Source organism: Chelonoidis abingdonii, chromosome 12 (assembly GCF_003597395.2).
Source record: "Chelonoidis abingdonii isolate Lonesome George chromosome 12, CheloAbing_2.0, whole genome shotgun sequence".
Lineage (NCBI taxonomy): Eukaryota > Metazoa > Chordata > Testudines > Testudinidae > Chelonoidis > Chelonoidis abingdonii.
The window spans coordinates 6,058,165-6,074,490 of NC_133780.1; the positions used below are offsets into that span (position 1 = coordinate 6,058,165).

General features: G+C 51.9%; 4 protein-coding genes across 5 annotated transcripts in view; 3 read left to right on the forward strand and 1 right to left on the reverse strand.

Moving 5' to 3' along the window:
* LOC116823721 (zinc finger protein RFP-like) overlaps nucleotides 1–16,326 on the reverse strand; it is a 415,971-nt gene that overhangs the window by 64,854 nt on the left and 334,791 nt on the right. The gene's annotated exons all lie outside the window — the stretch shown is intronic.
* The window catches only part of LOC116823713 (uncharacterized), a 56,425-nt gene that overhangs the window by 35,864 nt on the left and 4,235 nt on the right, over nucleotides 1–16,326 (forward strand). The window contains 4 exon segments of the mRNA XM_075071694.1: nucleotides 773–860; nucleotides 1,275–1,401; nucleotides 3,110–3,223; nucleotides 3,556–4,738. Coding sequence (XP_074927795.1) covers nucleotides 773–860; nucleotides 1,275–1,401; nucleotides 3,110–3,223; nucleotides 3,556–4,738 — 1,512 coding nt within the window.
* LOC142047649 (uncharacterized) overlaps nucleotides 13,183–16,326 on the forward strand; it is a 7,379-nt gene continuing 4,235 nt past the window's right edge. The window contains exons 1-3 of the mRNA XM_075071674.1: nucleotides 13,183–13,559; nucleotides 15,673–15,760; nucleotides 16,176–16,302. Of these exons, the coding sequence (XP_074927775.1) occupies nucleotides 13,183–13,559; nucleotides 15,673–15,760; nucleotides 16,176–16,302 (592 nt within the window). The remainder of the gene's footprint in view (nucleotides 13,560–15,672; nucleotides 15,761–16,175; nucleotides 16,303–16,326) is intronic.
* LOC116823271 (uncharacterized) overlaps nucleotides 13,432–16,326 on the forward strand; it is a 66,539-nt gene continuing 63,644 nt past the window's right edge. Inside the window, exon 1 of the mRNA XM_075071701.1 lies at nucleotides 13,432–13,501. The gene's annotated coding sequence lies outside the window, so the exon portion shown is untranslated. The remainder of the gene's footprint in view (nucleotides 13,502–16,326) is intronic.

Here is a 16,326-nt window from a genome sequence, read left to right on the forward strand (position 1 = left end):
GAACCCCTCTAACCACACCAGCCCCTGAGCCTGGGGAAAGGGCTGGAGCCGGGCAGGGAAATGACTCTGCACAAAGGGCCCTTTCAGGGACCAGCTGGGGAGTCTGGCCTACAAGGAGAGGGGCTCCCTGTGTCTGTGAGTCCCAGAGCTGCTGCCCTCAGTGGCACAGCCGGGTTCAACCCCCATTACCAGTGTCAGTGGCTGAGCTGCCTGATGAGAGCAAAGGCCCAGGGCAATGGGGCAGTCGCCTGTTCTCCCAGGGCGAGGGAAGAAGATAAAAGGGAGAGTGGAGAGACTGGAAGGGCAGCAGGAGCAGGAAGTGGAGAGAGAGGTTCCCAGCCCTGCCCAGCTCCATTCCCTGCACCCCCGGGGCAGTCAGCTCTCCTGGGAAGAAGTGGAGGAGCTCAGAGAGGAAAAGCCAGTTGCTGACTCTGCTGAGCACCGCCCGACTGAGGAAACGGGGCAGAGCTAGAGGGGTTACAATACACAGTGGGGCAGTGCCCTAAAGTGACTCTCTTGATTCTGCTCATTTTCCAGTGTTTGGCTTAGAGATGCTGTTCTGGGGAGGTTTAGAAGGGACTTGGTGGGGTTAGTTCTAATGGGGGAAGGGACCAGGCTGGGGGAGTAATGAACTAACTGGGTTTCTTCCCAGCATGGCAGAGTCCTAGAATCAGCACGTCTGTCTGCAGGGAGAGAGCCTGGGGGGAATCGGGGAGTGACATGGTCTCCAGCCCCTTATGAAACCTGCCCAATCTCCCTGCTCTTCTGTCAGGCTGAGGAATCATGTCCACATTTTGCTCCAGATCCTCCAGTCTTCCAGGAGACAGAGCAGGGAAATGGCCGTGATGGAGCCAGCTCAGGTAGGTGATTTTTAGGGAGCTTTTGGTGGTGGGGGAGGTCAGTTTCAGAACAAGGAAACACCCTGCTGGGCAGGGCTGGGCAAACTGACCAGACTCCCAGTGCTGGAGCCTGACCACACTGGCCAGAGGCTGCCGTGAAGTATCAAGGGAAGCTGTTGGGATTCCTGTCCCTGGCTCAGAGCTCTTCTCCTATCAACCTGTGACTGGCAGGTGTGTGGGAAACGAAAAGACCCTGCCCTTCTCCGTGTGCTGGGGGGGACAAGGAGCTCTCACTTTCTACCCACTCCCTGAAGCCTCCTAGCTGCTCTGAGCAGGGTCGGGGGAGGATCCTGCTTCTCTGTCCCTCCTCCCCCTTGACTGGTGGGATTGTGACTGGGGCAGCAGGCGCTGAGTTAGGGAATCTTGTTGTTTCAGATGCCGGTGAGCTTCGAGGAGGTGGCTGTGTATTTCACCCAGGGGCAGGGGGCTCTGCTGGACCCGACCCAGAGAGCCCTCTACAGGGACGTCATGCAGGAGAACTACGCGATGGTGACCTCACTGGGTAAGAGTGTGAAGGGCTGGATCACAGAAACCCCCCTGGGAGCTGCCAACCGATGTGCAAAGACTACCCCTGCTCCTGTTTTCCCTGCCGGCTCAGGACTCCAGCACCCTGTCCTGTTGAGCCAAACACTCCCGTCTGCTCCAACACAGACCCAGGGTCTGAATTACTTGCCCCAAAACTGCAGGTTTACCTGAAATCAGCTCACAGAAGTGTGCTTGTCTTTAACACTCGGATGCCCAACTCCCAGTGGGGTCTTAACCCAAATAAATCCGTTTTACCCTGTATAAAGCTTATGCAGGGTAAACTCATAAATTGTTCGCCCTCTATGACACTGACAGAGAGATATGCATAGTTGTTTGCTCCCCCAGGTATTAATACCTACTCTGAGTTAATTAATAAGTAAAAAGTGATTTCATTAGATACAGAAAGTAGGATTTAAGTGGTTCCAAGTAGTAACAGACAGAACAAAGTGAGTCACCAGGCAAAATAAAATGCGCAAATCTATGTCTAATCAAACTAAATACAGATAAGATCCTGACCAGTTCCAGAATGTTCCCTTTCACAGACTAATCTCCTTTTAGCCTGGGTCCAGCAATCACTCACACCCTCTGCAGCTACTGTCCTTTGTTCCAGTTTCCTTCAAGTATTCTGGGGGGGTAGGGAAGAGGCTCCTTCTTTAGCTAGCTGAAGACAAAATGGAGGGGTCTCCCAGGGGTTTCAATAGACTTTCTCTTGTGGGTAGAGACCCCCTCCTCACCCTGTGTAGAATCCGGTCCTAAAATGGAGATTCAGAATCACATGGGCAAGTCACATGCCCATGCATGACTCAGGACTTGCAGGTAGCAGCCATTACCCACATGCTACCTTGAACATCCTCAGATAGACTTCTTACGTGGATTGGAGTCTTCCAAACTCTTTTATCTGTTAAGTTCTTCCTGACTGAGCATTGAACTTGCACATTCCTTTTCCAAGAAGTGACCAAATGTTCTCACTAAGGCTACTTAGAAGTCAAGCAATTATAGAGCCAGTGTTCATAACTCTGAAGACACAAATGGTGCCTGCACCCAACTAGGATGAACATAACCAGTAGATCATAACCTTTACACAGATATGTTACATGGCATGTGTAGCAAAACCCTATTCCAGTTATATCATACATACATTGATGAGCACCCCACCATGAAGCCTTATGGGGTACACAGTCACAAAGGGATTCCTGGCCCCTTGGTTATTGGAAGCTGGAGGCGGGTCTGCATGTCTGACACCGTCAGGTTCTTCCCTCATCACTCTCCAATGAGACCAAGGTGTGAAAACCTAAGGCACATACTAAATCATCCTCACCCAGCCCCCCTAGCTTGCAAGGTGGAGAAGCCATGTATTGTCCTGTCTGTGTTGTTTCTAGGTCGCTCACAGAATCCCTCTTCTCCCTCCTTGGGAACAGCTCAGCTTTGTGGAGGGCTCTGGACTCCGCAGGTTTAGAAATAGGCAGGGGTTTAACATTGGAGCTGGGTGTGTGTCACAGTTCCCATCACTTCCCCAGATGTCTGCCTCCCCCAAGGGGGCTCAGTGACCACGTTCCCGTCCTCTTAGATTCCACCTTCCCCAGCACAGCACAGGGATAGGTTCCTCCCACAGAATGTCCTTTCTGACAGATGCTCCCTCAGTCCTCCACTCATCCTGATCTGGTCTGATTTCACTCCCTGCACAGGATTTCCCCTTTCCAAACCTGACCTGATCACCCGGCTGGAACGAGGGGAAGAGCTGTGGGTACCCGATCTCCAGGCCAGTGAGGAAAGAGGGATCCTGAGAGGTGCCCACTCAGGTGAGGACTGACACTCAAACCATCTGGGGAATGAAGGAGAAAGTTTAGAATCCCAAAAATATAGTATCCATAAGTGCCCTTAATTCCTTCCTCATCTCACCCAGGGCAGAGCTGCAGTCAGCAGGTATCACTGACATCGCTTTCCACGTGTCCTGTTACCTGCAGGAGTTTCTTTCCCAACTTTCCTTCTCTGTGAAAGTTTGGGTGGGAAGTGGAGGCAGAATCCAATTGTTCCATCTGTGCAGCTTTAGTATGTTGGGTTTTCCCTCAGTGATATTCCTCTTAATTTCTCTCCAGCACAATGACTTCTGTCTGGACTGTCTCTCTTCCAGCAGGTGACGAGAGAATGAGTGAGACCGAGGAGGGGAATCAACAGCAGGAAGTTCCTGGACACGGGGAATCACTGGGGACCTTTGTGGGAAGACCTCATAAGTGCTTAGACTGTGGAAAAAGTTTCATACTGAAGTCACACCTTGTTGCACATCAGGTAATCCACACTGGAGAGAGACCCTATCAGTGCTTAATCTGTGGGAAAAAATTCATACGGAGGTCAGCCCTTCTTATACATCAAGCAGTCCACGCTGGAGAGAGACCCCATAAGTGCTTAGACTGTGGAAAAAGTTTCATACGGAGGTCAGATCTTGTTAAACATCAAGCAGTCCATACTGGAGAGAGGCCCCATAAGTGCTTAGACTGTGGAAAAAGTTTCATACAGAGGTCAACCCTACTTAATCATCAGGCAATCCACATAAGAGAAAGACCCCACAAGTGCTTAGACTGTGGAAAAAGTTTCATACACAGGTCATATCTAGTTCGTCATCAGGCAATCCACACAGGAGAGAGACCCCATAAGTGCTTAATCTGTGGGAAAAGTTTCATACGGAGGTCAGCCCTACTTGATCATCAGGCAATCCACATTGGAGAGAGAGCCCATAAGTGCTTAGACTGTGGAAGAAGTTTCATACAGAGGTCAAACCTTGTTAAACATCAGATAATCCACACAGGAGAGAAATCCCATAAATGTTTGGAATGTGGGAAAAGTTTCACACAAAGATCAAATCTTATGCAACATCAGGCAATCCATACTGGAGAAAGACCTCATAAGTGCTTAATCTGTGGGAAACGTTTCACACAAAGATCAACTCTTATGGCACATCAGGCAATCCACACAAGAGAGAGACCCCACAAATGCTTAGAGTGTGGAAAAAGTTTCATATGGAGGTCAGCCCTACTTAATCATCAGGCAATCCACACTGGAGAGAGAACCCACAAATGCTTAGACTGTGGGAAAAGTTTCCTACGGAGGTCAGACCTTGTTAAACATCAAGCAGTCCACACCGGAGAGAGACCCCATAAGTGCTTAGACTGTGGAAAAAGTTTCACACGGAGGTCACACCTTGTTGTACATCAGGTAGTCCACACTGGAGAGAGATCCCATGAGTGCTTAGACTGTGGAAAAAGTTTCACACGGAGGTCCGGCCTAGTTAAACATCAAGCAATCCATACAAGAGGGAAATAACACTTAGATTAAACTTGGGTGTAATGTCATTGTATATCTCTCTCTCTTTAAAGTTTGTGGTAAACTGTCTATGAATGGCTTTATGGATAATTACCTTATGTTAACCCATATAGTTTTATTACCTGTGGTGTTTGCGAAATAGAAGGTTACTTCCAAAACCTATTGTTCACCCAAGCGCTGCCTGCTGTCGAGAGGCTGCAAAAATGTGTGTATAAACTCTTGAGACCTGATCCTTTTATCTCCAATCTTCTTAAGCTTTATTCAGGGGGCATTTGAGTCGTATGACCAAGATCTCCAGTTCTCTCTGCACTGCCCTGGTATTGAACATTTGGACATTGGACTAGAATGTGATGAAATGATTCTGAAAAAGACTCTTTTCAATTCTAACGCACCATCTCTGTGGTGAAACTGACCTAAGGTCTCTGTTCGCGTTTATATATCTAATGACCTTTGAGCCAATACTGTCTTTTCTTCTTTTAATAAATTGTAGTTTTGTTAACAAGAATTGGCTGTAAGCGGGTATTTGGGGAAGAACTGAAGTATCATTAACTTGGTGAGTGATGTGTCTGATCCTTTGTGATTGGTAGAATTCTTTATATGATTAAAAATTTTCAGGAATCCCCATCAGAATCTCAGAGGACATTTTCCCACATCAGGTATCATTAAAGACTGGCCTCTGTCAAATCAGTTATTTTGTTACAGTTTCTCCCATACCATGAAGGGTTTACAGAGCTGAATGATGCGTCATGCCTGTGCCAGGGAACTTTCGGTGAAATTAGCCTATAATTAAAATCCAAAGTTATTACCCATTAAACTTGACAGCAATTCCCTACCTTGTACTCCTTGGCATCCTCCTCTGTGGGAACCACCGTGTGAGCTCTGTGAGCCCGGGACAGATGGCAAACCAGACAGGTGGAAGTTTGATCCTCTTCACAGAAGTTTCAGAGCCTCCTGGTGTTCCCCACTCACCCCGTTCCCTCCTGCTCCTTTTGCTGCCTGGAAGCTCAGCTGCTTGGCGATTTCTACCATGTTTCCCAGCTGCCTGTTGGACCTGACATTTCTCCGTTGCACAGTTTCTGCAGACAGGTGACGGCTGTATCGGATCCCTCCCAGCACTGACTGACCTGCCTGCACTGCAGAGTGACAGCTTCTGTGAAATATTGCAGACAAATGCGATGTGGTGCTTCCTCCTGGAGACTTTCCAGGGGGTTCTCTACGGCCATGGCTCCCTCTGGAGCATTCAGTGAAAAATGTACCACTAGGGCTCTGGTCCTTCAATCAGAGGCACCCCCCTGTGAGGATGAGCCTGCAGGAGGAGGAGCTGTGTGTCTAAGGTGGGATAGTCAGGCTTGGTAGAATTCATTTGTAATATAAAATTTTGACAGATGTTTATTTTTAAGTAATGTTATATTTATTGATTTAAACTTTCACCGTTGCACAAAAATCTGGGTTTTAAGCATCTCATTCCAATTGTTATCAATTTAAATGTTCACAGCGGTGGGAGATTTAGGGCGGGATCAGACAATATTTGAGTCAGACAAAAACTAATGACAGTAGAGACAGATTCAAAACGTTAAAGCTTCATTAAACAGAGATTCTCAACATCACATGTCAAAATATGCCAAGTAAATTTTTTTACTGGTTTGTGTGCACAGTGAAATCAACATTTACAGACATCGACCACTAAAAGTCTAATCCTTCCAAGTCCATTGATAGGAAATTCACAAGACAAAACCTAGGTTAAGCTGATATCAGTGTTTCAAAGGCCTCATTCTCATGTACACTAAGGCAGCTCCGGCTCAGTGTAAAGAAGCTGCGGTGTTTCCAACACTCATGATTTTATAATGAGTCTCGTTGTATTTGGTGTGTTTGATGAAGCCCCAGCTCCTGGAAGCATGTGATGAGGTGAGACTCTTGGCTTTCCTTTCCTAAATAAAGGAAGTTTCTGGCTTTCTTGGTTTCAGAGAAAAACTTTAGGCTGCACTCAGATCGCATTTTCAAGATCTGAGAAACCAGAAGGCAAATACAGTAACTCCTCCCTTAAAGTCGTCCCAGGTAATGTTTTGTCGTTACGTTGCTGATCAATTAGGGAACATGCTTGTTTAAAGTTGTGCAATGCTCTCTTTTAACGGTTTGGCAGCCGCCTGCTTTGTCCACTGCTTGCAGGAAGAGCAGCCCGTTGGAACAAGCTGGTGGGGGCTTGGAACCACGGTGGACTGGCAGCCCCTCAGCAGCTCCCCGCTCCCGTAAGTTCCCTGTGCAGCAGCTGCCCAGCAGGCTATGAATTGCTGGGGCGTTCAGCTGTCCCTCCCCCCACTGCCATGTGCTGCTCGTGCCCTCTGCCTTGGAGCTGCTCCCCGAGACTCCTGCTTGCTGTGGGGGGGGGGAAGGAAGGAAGAGGGGGGCTAATGTCAGGGTGTCCCCCTCCCCCCTGCTCCTGCCCCCCACTTACCCTATCTCTATGGAGCAAGGGGAACACATGACAGGGCTCAGGATGGAGGGAACTTCCTGGCAGCAGCTTGCTGATTAACTTAAGAGGCTTTGTCAGGGTTCAGAGTGCAAGAGATGCAGCTTCACCCTGGACACACCCCTCTATCCCTTTCCGCCCCTTCCTTCTCCAGCCTGTCCATGCCCCAGCCCCACTCCCTCCTGCCCCTCCCAGGAGCGCTCCCTGTGCCTGCAGCTGCTGGGGAGGAAGCACAAACAGCCCTGCTGGCCGGACCAGAAGCCAGAGCACAATGATGGGCTGGGTCAAAAATGTCTTTTGATTTAGGGTCCAAATTTGGGTACTGACCTAAGGGCTTAGGGGCTGGTTCTCCAAGGGGCTGGGCACCTGCAGTGCCCACTGACTCCGGCTGCAGCTGTGAATGCAGGTGGAACATGTGCTCTGAGCTCCTGTATTTCCAGGAGATAAACTGACACCCCCAAAATTAGGCCACTGCTGTAAATTTAGGCCTTACCGACCTGCCCGTTAACAGCAGGACGTGGCTAAGTCTCATTGTAAGTCACTGTTTATACTTGGTCACTGCTCGGTCCCATGATTGTAAGCAGCAGAGGTGCTGACCCCCTGGGTGCCCTGGAGCTCAAACCCCCACAGAAATAGCAGGGCAAAGCGGGGGTGGAGCACCCCCAGGGACAAATAAAAGTCAGTGCCTATGGTAAGCAGAAACCCAGCAGTGAAAGGCCCATATTATATCCCCAGTGTCTACAGGCAGCCCATCCCCCAGGGATGTAACAAGTTCATAATCTTTCCCACAGGAGAGGTAAATCCACCATTTTGTTCACAGGGCGAGAATCTCAAGGTTAACTTGAACAAAGTGAAAGTAGCGGAAATGTGGTTCCTGTCCACACTGTGCTGAGGGAAGACGTGGCTTTCACCTGGTGTCCAAGCCCCTGCCCAGTCTCAAGAAGTGTGAGGGGGAGTGAGAAGGAGCCACATGTCTGGTCGAGGTGCTTCTGATGTCCTAGAGGGGAAAAAGAGAGAAAAGAGCGCTCAGACCAATATGTCACACAGTGGGATAGGGCTGTGGGTCTCTGGGAGACAGAGTGATTGCCCTGTGCATGGTAAGTTAGATCCTTCTTCCAGCAAATGCAGAATGAGGGAAGGGATCAGAGTTTGCAGCAGCAACAGGGGATGAGATTTCAGCAAACCACCTGCTGGCAGTTGTGGAATCCAACCTGTTAAAAGCCCCAGCACAGCAGAGCACCTGGATACAGGTGTTATCAGTGCAGCTCTCAGCGCACTGGGGAGTTCTGCATAAAAATGGCTGGCTGGGTCTGGCCCACTGAGCTCAAGGCCAGCACCAGCCTGTGACTGTACTGACAATACTGAGCTGAGAGCAAGACTGAGAATCAGGCAGTGGATCCCTAGGAGATTGCCCTGAGATCTGAGGCTAAACCAACCTGTCCTGGGAATGGAAAGGAGGAGGTGGCCAAAGAAACAAGACTATTCAGGGACAGTAATGGCTGCATGGAAATACTTAGGGAAAACAAGCAAAGCAGTGAAATGGTAACCGCCAGGCAACAACAGGGATCAGAAGGGATGGTGCAAACACCAGAACTAGAGACCTTGGGTCTCTAGTTCTCTGAGCAAATGGGGTTTTTCATCTCTAACATCTGTAACTCTGCAAAAAACAGTTATAATTCCCATCTCTGCCATGCACTCGCCGAGTTACGCTGTGCTCTCTAAGTGCTGGACGCCAGTGCCCAGAATTCAGGAGCTGTCCTGTCTCTGTGCAGGGATCTGGGTGGCTGGAACAATCTCACTTGCAGAAATTCACTTGCTGGCTGCTGGCCCTGCCCCTCCAGCTCACTGATCAGCTTGTTGAGATGAGCTATTGGCTTGGAAAAGTTGGTGGCATTTTCACTTAGTTTCTTCCCAATCTCCCTGTCTAGTTCCCCAGCTGAGCCAGCAGGAATTGCTGTTGGTCCTGGATACACCAGCCCAGAGAGTCAAAACGAGAAACAATTTCCTGCATCTAAGCTTCTGTCTTTTCCTGTGATGGCAGGTCACGGACATGTAGAGACTCATGGGTCATTTCATCATCAGCATTGTCCCCTAGTGCTTACACAGCACTGTTCATCTGTAGCGCTCAAGCATTTTACAGTGATGGTAAGTGATGTTATCCCCATTTCACAGGTGGGAAACTGAGGCATGAAGCAGTGATGAGCTAGATTCCCCAATGGGACTTAGATGCCTAAAGCCCAGGTTTCGAGCACTGAGTCCCAGAATTAGGTGCCACTGAAATCCAGAAAACCTCTGCCCCTAACTCTGCAGGGGCCTAAACTCACTCAGCACCAACACTTCGATGGTAAAATTTCCCAAGATTCCTAAATTTCTACTTCTGGGCCTGGGCACTGCTGCTGCCTTATTCTGGACATCCAGACACCTGCCTCACACCTAAACCCCAGAAGGATCCTCCAAGGAGGCGGCAGTGGAAAGCCTATCATGCCTGAGGGGCCCAAGCCTGTAGCTGAGTGTGCTGAGCACCCCTGTTGGATCAGGGTTCAGGCAAAACCCAGAGGAGGTGCTGGCAGAGGCTCCTTTATAACACTGAGTCCAGCGGTTAGGGCACTCACTTGGCGTATGGGAGACTCAGGTTCTACTCTACTCTCTGCTCTGCCTGATGGGGAGGAAGGGTTTGAATAGAGACTTGCCACATCTCAGGTGACTGCCCTAACCATGTGGGTCTCAGATATTCTGATGTGAGGATCCCCCTCAATCTCTTCTGATCATGCTGCTGCACTTTGGCTAAATAATTCAATAACCCCTGGGTCAGAGTGAGAGATGGGAGACTCTATAGCAGGGGCAGGCAAACTTTTTGGCCTTAGGACCACAGCAGGTCCAAAATTGCATGGAGGGACAGGTAGGGAAGGCTGGGGGAGGCTGTACCTCCCCAGCTAGGCATGGCCCGGCCCTCACCCCCATCCAACCCTGCCTTGCTTCCTGCCCCTTGATTCTCCCCCCCTCCCCCTGATCTCCCACCTCCTATCCACTCCTCCTGCCCCCTGACAGCCCCAGGGACCCCTGCCCCATCCAACCCCCACTGCTCCCTCACCCCGCCCTGGGACCCCCGCCTCCATCCAATTATCCACATTTTGTTTCCTGTTTTCATATTGCAATTTTAGCTTTTCCAATTCCTGTTCCAAATTTTCCTTTTCATATTCACAGGCATCGTGCTTTTCTGTGAGCTTATTTACAGCCTGAGGCATAGCACAGATGACTCATGCTGCTGTTTGGACTTTCTTGGGAAAATAGCCCTGTTGATTCCCCAACAACAAGTTGTCCAAACCTTTCTTATGCAGTGTAGAGACTGCAGCAGTCACACATGGATCAGACCCCAAGCTTTTAAACACCTGTCTTAACAAGCACTCATTAACCATAGCCGGAGGCTTCTGGGCGTCCTCTGGAGTAAACCCACCTTGCTCACACTTTGCAGAACATCATAGACTTGAAGATAGCACTAATTCAACTCCACGTGCCTGTGTATTTCCCTCTCTCCCAATAATCTATAACCAATCTGATCCAATCCTTGGTTCCCCAGCCACTGAGTCTAATATCTTAAGACAATATTTTAGCTTATCCAATCAGTTGAGAAATAGTTAACTTATTCACTGGCATGGTAACCATCCTCTGCTACCAAATGTTGAAATGGATCCTTAATGGCTCACAGCTGGGCAGAATGCTTCCCAGTACCAATCAACAGGTCAGATTCAGTAGACTCCCTACGCAACGGTTTATTTGGAAAAGAATTACAGAAGCAGTATAAGGTTATCTAATTCATGTCTCCCTAGTGAGCCTCAATTCCCCAAGCGTAAACCCTCAGTATTTATGCTGGCCCCACACAGTATTCTGATTGGCTAGCAAAGCAGGTATAGCCACCAATCTAAATGAGGATTTCTCTCTTTCATTGTCATCTCTTGTCAGGCACTCGGTCTATCAAGGCTTCCCCTGAAGCAGTGGTTTTCAAAGGAGTCACTTACCCTGTGGACATTTTAGTACCAATTTTCTTCTAATTAATAGTTTGGAAGGGACTGCAGAAGGGGTACCAACCAGACATCATCCCACATTTATTCTCTCTTTAATCATTCACTCAAGCTCTCAGTGCAATGCCTTACAAAGGGGGCATTTTGCGCACGCACACACACACGCACACACACACACACAGAGTATAAGTTTTAAACAAACAATACTGGTACACAGTGATGATGATTGTGAAGCTTGGTTGAGGTGGAGGAGTTAGAGGGTGGGATATTTCCCTTACTGCTAAATGCTGAACTAGCAATTGGCTGAGCCTTCAAGGGTTAACTCTCTCACTCTGCAAGGCAGCAGTAATGGAGGGAGATATGTGCATTTCCCTTAAGTACACTGCCTTGTTAATTAGATCAGCTTGCTAAGACTGCAGCCCTGGTGTGTCCCCCCTGCTCTATGGAAGATGGGGTAAGCAGGGTGCAGGAGCAGGGGGGAGGGGGACACCTTGACATTAGCCCCCCTCTTCCTTCCCTCCTCCCCAGCACAGCAAGCAGGAGTTTCGGGGAGCAGCTCCAAGGCAGAGGGCAGGAGCCGCACATGGCAGTGGGGGCAGGGACACAGCTGAACTGCAGGCAGCTGCTGCACAGGGAACTTAGGGGAGTGGGGAGCTGATAGGGGGCTGCCGGTCCACCGTGGTTCCAAGTCCCCAAAAGCTCGCTCCAATAGGCTGTTCTTCCTGCAAGCAGTAGACAAAGCAGGCAGCTGCCAAACGAGGTTAGAAGGGAGCATTGCACAATTTTAAACGAGCGTGTTCCCAAATTGATCAGCAATGTAACAATGAAACAATGTTAACATGGAGAACTTTAAGTGAGTAGTTACTGTGCTCCCCACTGCCACGTTGGAGCCTCCACACTGATTTATTGACAAAATTTGCAAAATTTTAAAATATTATGTGCAGAATTTTTAAATGTTTGCTGCAGAATCCCCTCAGGACTATGGGTGGTGTGCAGCTGTGATGGTGGGACTGTGAGGAAGGAGGTGGGCAGTGGGGAGGTCCATGGGCGGGGGCACTGGACGAGCGGTGTGGTGTGCAGGGTGCTGTGCAGTTGTGGTGGAAGGCCAGTGGGGGAGGTCTCTGGGCGAGGGGGCACTGGGCATAAGGGTGGGGCTCTGGGCAGGGGGGCAGTGTGGTGGGGGCCCGCCCACAAGGGGAAGTGGCAGGCTGGCAGCACAGCTCTGGGCTGGTTTGCAAATAACGTCCTCTGCTGGGCTGTGCAGAGCAGAGCTGATCTCGCTGTGCTGTGCCTCATTGCTCCCCACACGCCCTTCACTCTGAAGACTGACCATCCCGCCCCCTGCACCTTGCCCCAAGGGGGCCCACGAGTATGTTTGGCACCGGGCCCACGAAAAGTTAATCCAACCCTGCAGAGTGGGACTAAGAGTTTTCCTTTTGCCTTTCCGACTGTGTCCTAATTTATTTATTACTTGCTGTTTTGTAAATTGCATTTCTCCTGAACTATAGACAATGGTCAGAGAAGAAGTCAGGAAAGTGTCCAGAGTGGAGGAAGGTCCCCAGAGTGGGGACGCTCTAGCCCGTGTCCTGAGTGGTCACAACCAGGTTGGGGGATGAGCCCCTCAGAAAGCCTGGGCCCAGCCTTGTCGGGGTTATAAGGACTTTGCCACACAGCAGAGTGGAGGGGGAGCCTCGGGGTCAGGCAGGCTCTGGGTAAAGGAAGAGGGAGCGAGGATTCAGATCCTTTGCTTTTCAATTCCACCCGGGGGGTGTTTAAGTCAGGAAAGTTCCCCCAAATAGTGGGACCATTTCCCCGCTTACCTCTGCGTATGTTTACTGGTTTCTCCTAAAGTTCATTAAGTATTTTAGGAAAACGAGTCAGAGCAGCCACCAGCGAGACTTCCTGGCCGCATTCTCAGGTCCCGAAAATTTGGTCGTGAGACCCCCTGGGCTAGATGCTCATGACGGGCCCTTCTGATCTTAGAGCCTGGGAGTGGAACAGGAGCCGGAGCCAGAGATGCTGCAGCGCGAACCCTGCAGCCCTAGGACCCAGGAGCTGCCGGGAGGCGGCTCTGTCCGGGGGCAGCGAGCGCTGGGCTCCGGCCCGGCAGCAGGAAGTGAGTCGCAGCCGCTGCGGTGACTCTGGCTCCCAGGCTCCCGGCGAGATCCCCGAGCCCCGGCGGCTGGTGCTGGGAGCCCGGAGCCCTGGCTGCAGCCGGGAGAGGGGAATCTCCAGCAGGGCCCTTCCCGCTGCTCCCCAGGAGCCTCTCCCAGGCCAGGGCAGAGCCCCCAGCCCGGCCCCCCCTGCCCGGGGGCCCCGCTCGGAGGGAAGGTGAGAGAGAGACCGCCCCCCCCCCCGGCACCCCGGGCTGCAGGGGGAGGTTTGGCCCCAGGCTGCTCCCAGCGAGCTTGGCTGCGATTCCCGCCCGGGGCCCGGGAAAGCTGCCGCCAGCCCCGGTGGGTGCGGGGCGGGGGCGGGATCACGTTACCCCCCATCCCGCCCCCCATCTGCTGCTTTTTTCCCTGCCCCTGGCCGCGCAGTTGCGGACGGAGGCTGCAGCTCAGGTAGATCTGGAAGGGGCGGAAGGTGGGCAGGGGTCAAACTGAATGCAGAGTGGGAGGGGGCCCAGCTGGGGGCTGGGGAAGGAGCGGAGTCCAGGGGCACAATCAGCGCTGGGGGTGGGGGGCAGCATAGACACTGGCTCTATGCTGGTGGGGCCCTGCTCCCCCCCCCCCGCTTGAAGGGGTTTCCATCCTATCCGGGGTTCACAGTTTGGTTCAATGGCTCTCAGCGCCCCCCACTGTACGGATTGTTTCAGCCCCCCTGCCTGGGACTAGGAGCCAGAGAGAAAAAGGGGTACAACGGGTGGGGTGTGAACCTAGGGCGCGGGGAGGCAGCCCCCCCCCCACTGTAGGGGCAGGACCGCAGCCCTTGAGAATCCCCAATAACTCCCCCCACCTGATGAGCACGTGGCCCCAGCCTCCCCATCCCTGGAGCCCAGGGAGGGCACACGGCCCCAGCCTGAGCCCTGGGGGCAGCCTAAGGAGAAGCCTGACACAGTCCCCACAGGGGCCCTGCACCACACCTCCACTGTCAGCTGTGACTCTCAGCCAGCCTGGAAAACAGAAGGTTTATTGGTCGCTGGGAACACAGCATAGAACAGAGCTTGTTAGCACAGAAATCAGGAGCTCTCAGCAAAGTCCATCTGGGGGGAAATCCAGAGTCCCGAGCCCTGGACTCTCCCCACTGAGTCCCAAACCAGGAGACTGACCCGCTTCCAGCCCCATTTCCTCAGTGACGTCCAGCTGCCCCTCCTCCCTGCTTTCTCTCTTTCCCAGGAAAACAGGTCAGTTCCCCTCCCCCCCCATTTTTTTCCCCCCAACACCTTAGGCTGGCTCCTTGTAGAGAACTGGCTCCAGCCATCCCTTTCCAGGATACAGAATTCTAGCCTTTCTCTATGCCCAGGCATCCACTCTGCAGTCACACCTGCCCTCTAGAGGTCTCTGCAATGATCACACAGCTGTATCCTACTGGCTTGATACTTGAGTAACACATGGGGAAACTGAGGCACACACACAGTATTCACAGAAAACATTCAGAACATTCCTGCTTCATCCCACCCCTCTGATACCAACCCAGGGGCACTTTCTGCAATGGCAGGAACCCCTTTAACCATACCAGCCCCTGAGCCTGCAGGTGATGGAGAGACCTGGTGAAAGGGCTGGAGCTGGGCAGGGAAATGATTCTGCACAGAGGGCCCCTTTCAGGGACCAGCTGGGGAGTCTGGCCTAGAAGGGGAGAGGCTCCCTGTGTCAATGAGTGCCAGAGCTGCTGCCCTCAGTGGCACAGCCGGGTTCAACCCCTGTTACCAGTGTCAGTGGCTGAGCTGCCTGATGAGAGCAAAGGCCCAGGGCAATGGGGCAGTCGCCCGTTCTCCCAGGGCGAGGGAAGAAGATAAAAGGGAGAGTAGAGAGACTGGAAGGGCAGCAGGAGGAAGAAGTGGGGAGGGAGGTTCCCAGCTCTGCTCTGCCCGGCTCCATTCCCTGCACCCCCGGGACAGTCAGCTGTCCTGGGAAGAAGGGGAGGAGCTGAGGGAGGAAAAGCCAGTTGCTGACTCTGACTGAGGGAGACGGGGCAGAGCTAGAGGGGTTATAATACACGATGGGGCAGTGCCCTAAAGTGACTCTCTTGATTCTGCTCTTTTTCCAGCGTTTGGCTCAGAGATGCTGTTCTGGGGAGGTTTAGAAGGGACTTGGTGGGGTTAGTTCTAATGGGGGAAGGGACCAGGCTGGGGGAGTAATGAACTAACTGGGTTTCTTCCCAGCATGGCAGAGTCCTAGAATCAGCACGTCTGTCTGCAGGGAGAGAGCCTGGGAGGAATCGGGGAGTGACATGGTCTCCAGCCCCTTATGAAACCTGCCCAATCTCCCTGCTCTTCTGTCAGGCTGAGGAATTGCGTCCACATTTTGCTCCAGATCGTCCAGTCTTCCAGGAGACAGAGCAGGGAAATGGCCGTGATGGAGCCAGCTCAGGTAGGTGATTTTTAGGGAGCTTTTGGTGGTGGGGGAGGTCAGTTTCAGAACCAGGAAACACCCTGCTGGGCAGGGCTGGGCAAACTGACCAGACTCCCAGTGCTGGAGCCTGACCACAATGGCCAGAGGCTGCCGTGAAATATCAAAGGAAGCTGTTGGGATTCCTGTCCCTGGCTCAGAGCTCTTCTTCTATCTACCTGTGACTGGCAGGTGTGTGGGAAACGAAAAGACCCTGCCCTTCTCCGTGTGCTGGTGGGGGACAAGGAGCTCTCACTTTCTACCCACTCCCTGAAGCCTCCTGGCTGCTTTGAGCAGGGTCGGGGGAGGATTCTGTTTCTCTGTCCCTCCTTCTCCTTTACTGGTGGGATTGTGACTGGGGCAGCAGGCGCTGAGTTAGGGAATCTTGTTGTTTCAGATGCCAGTGACCTTCGAGGAGGTGGCTGTGTATTTCACCCAGGGGCAGGGGGCTCTGCTGGACCCCGCTCAGAGAGCCCTCTACAGGGACGTCATGCAGGAGAACTACGAGACGGTGACCTCGCTGGGTAAGAGTGTGAAGGGTTGCATCA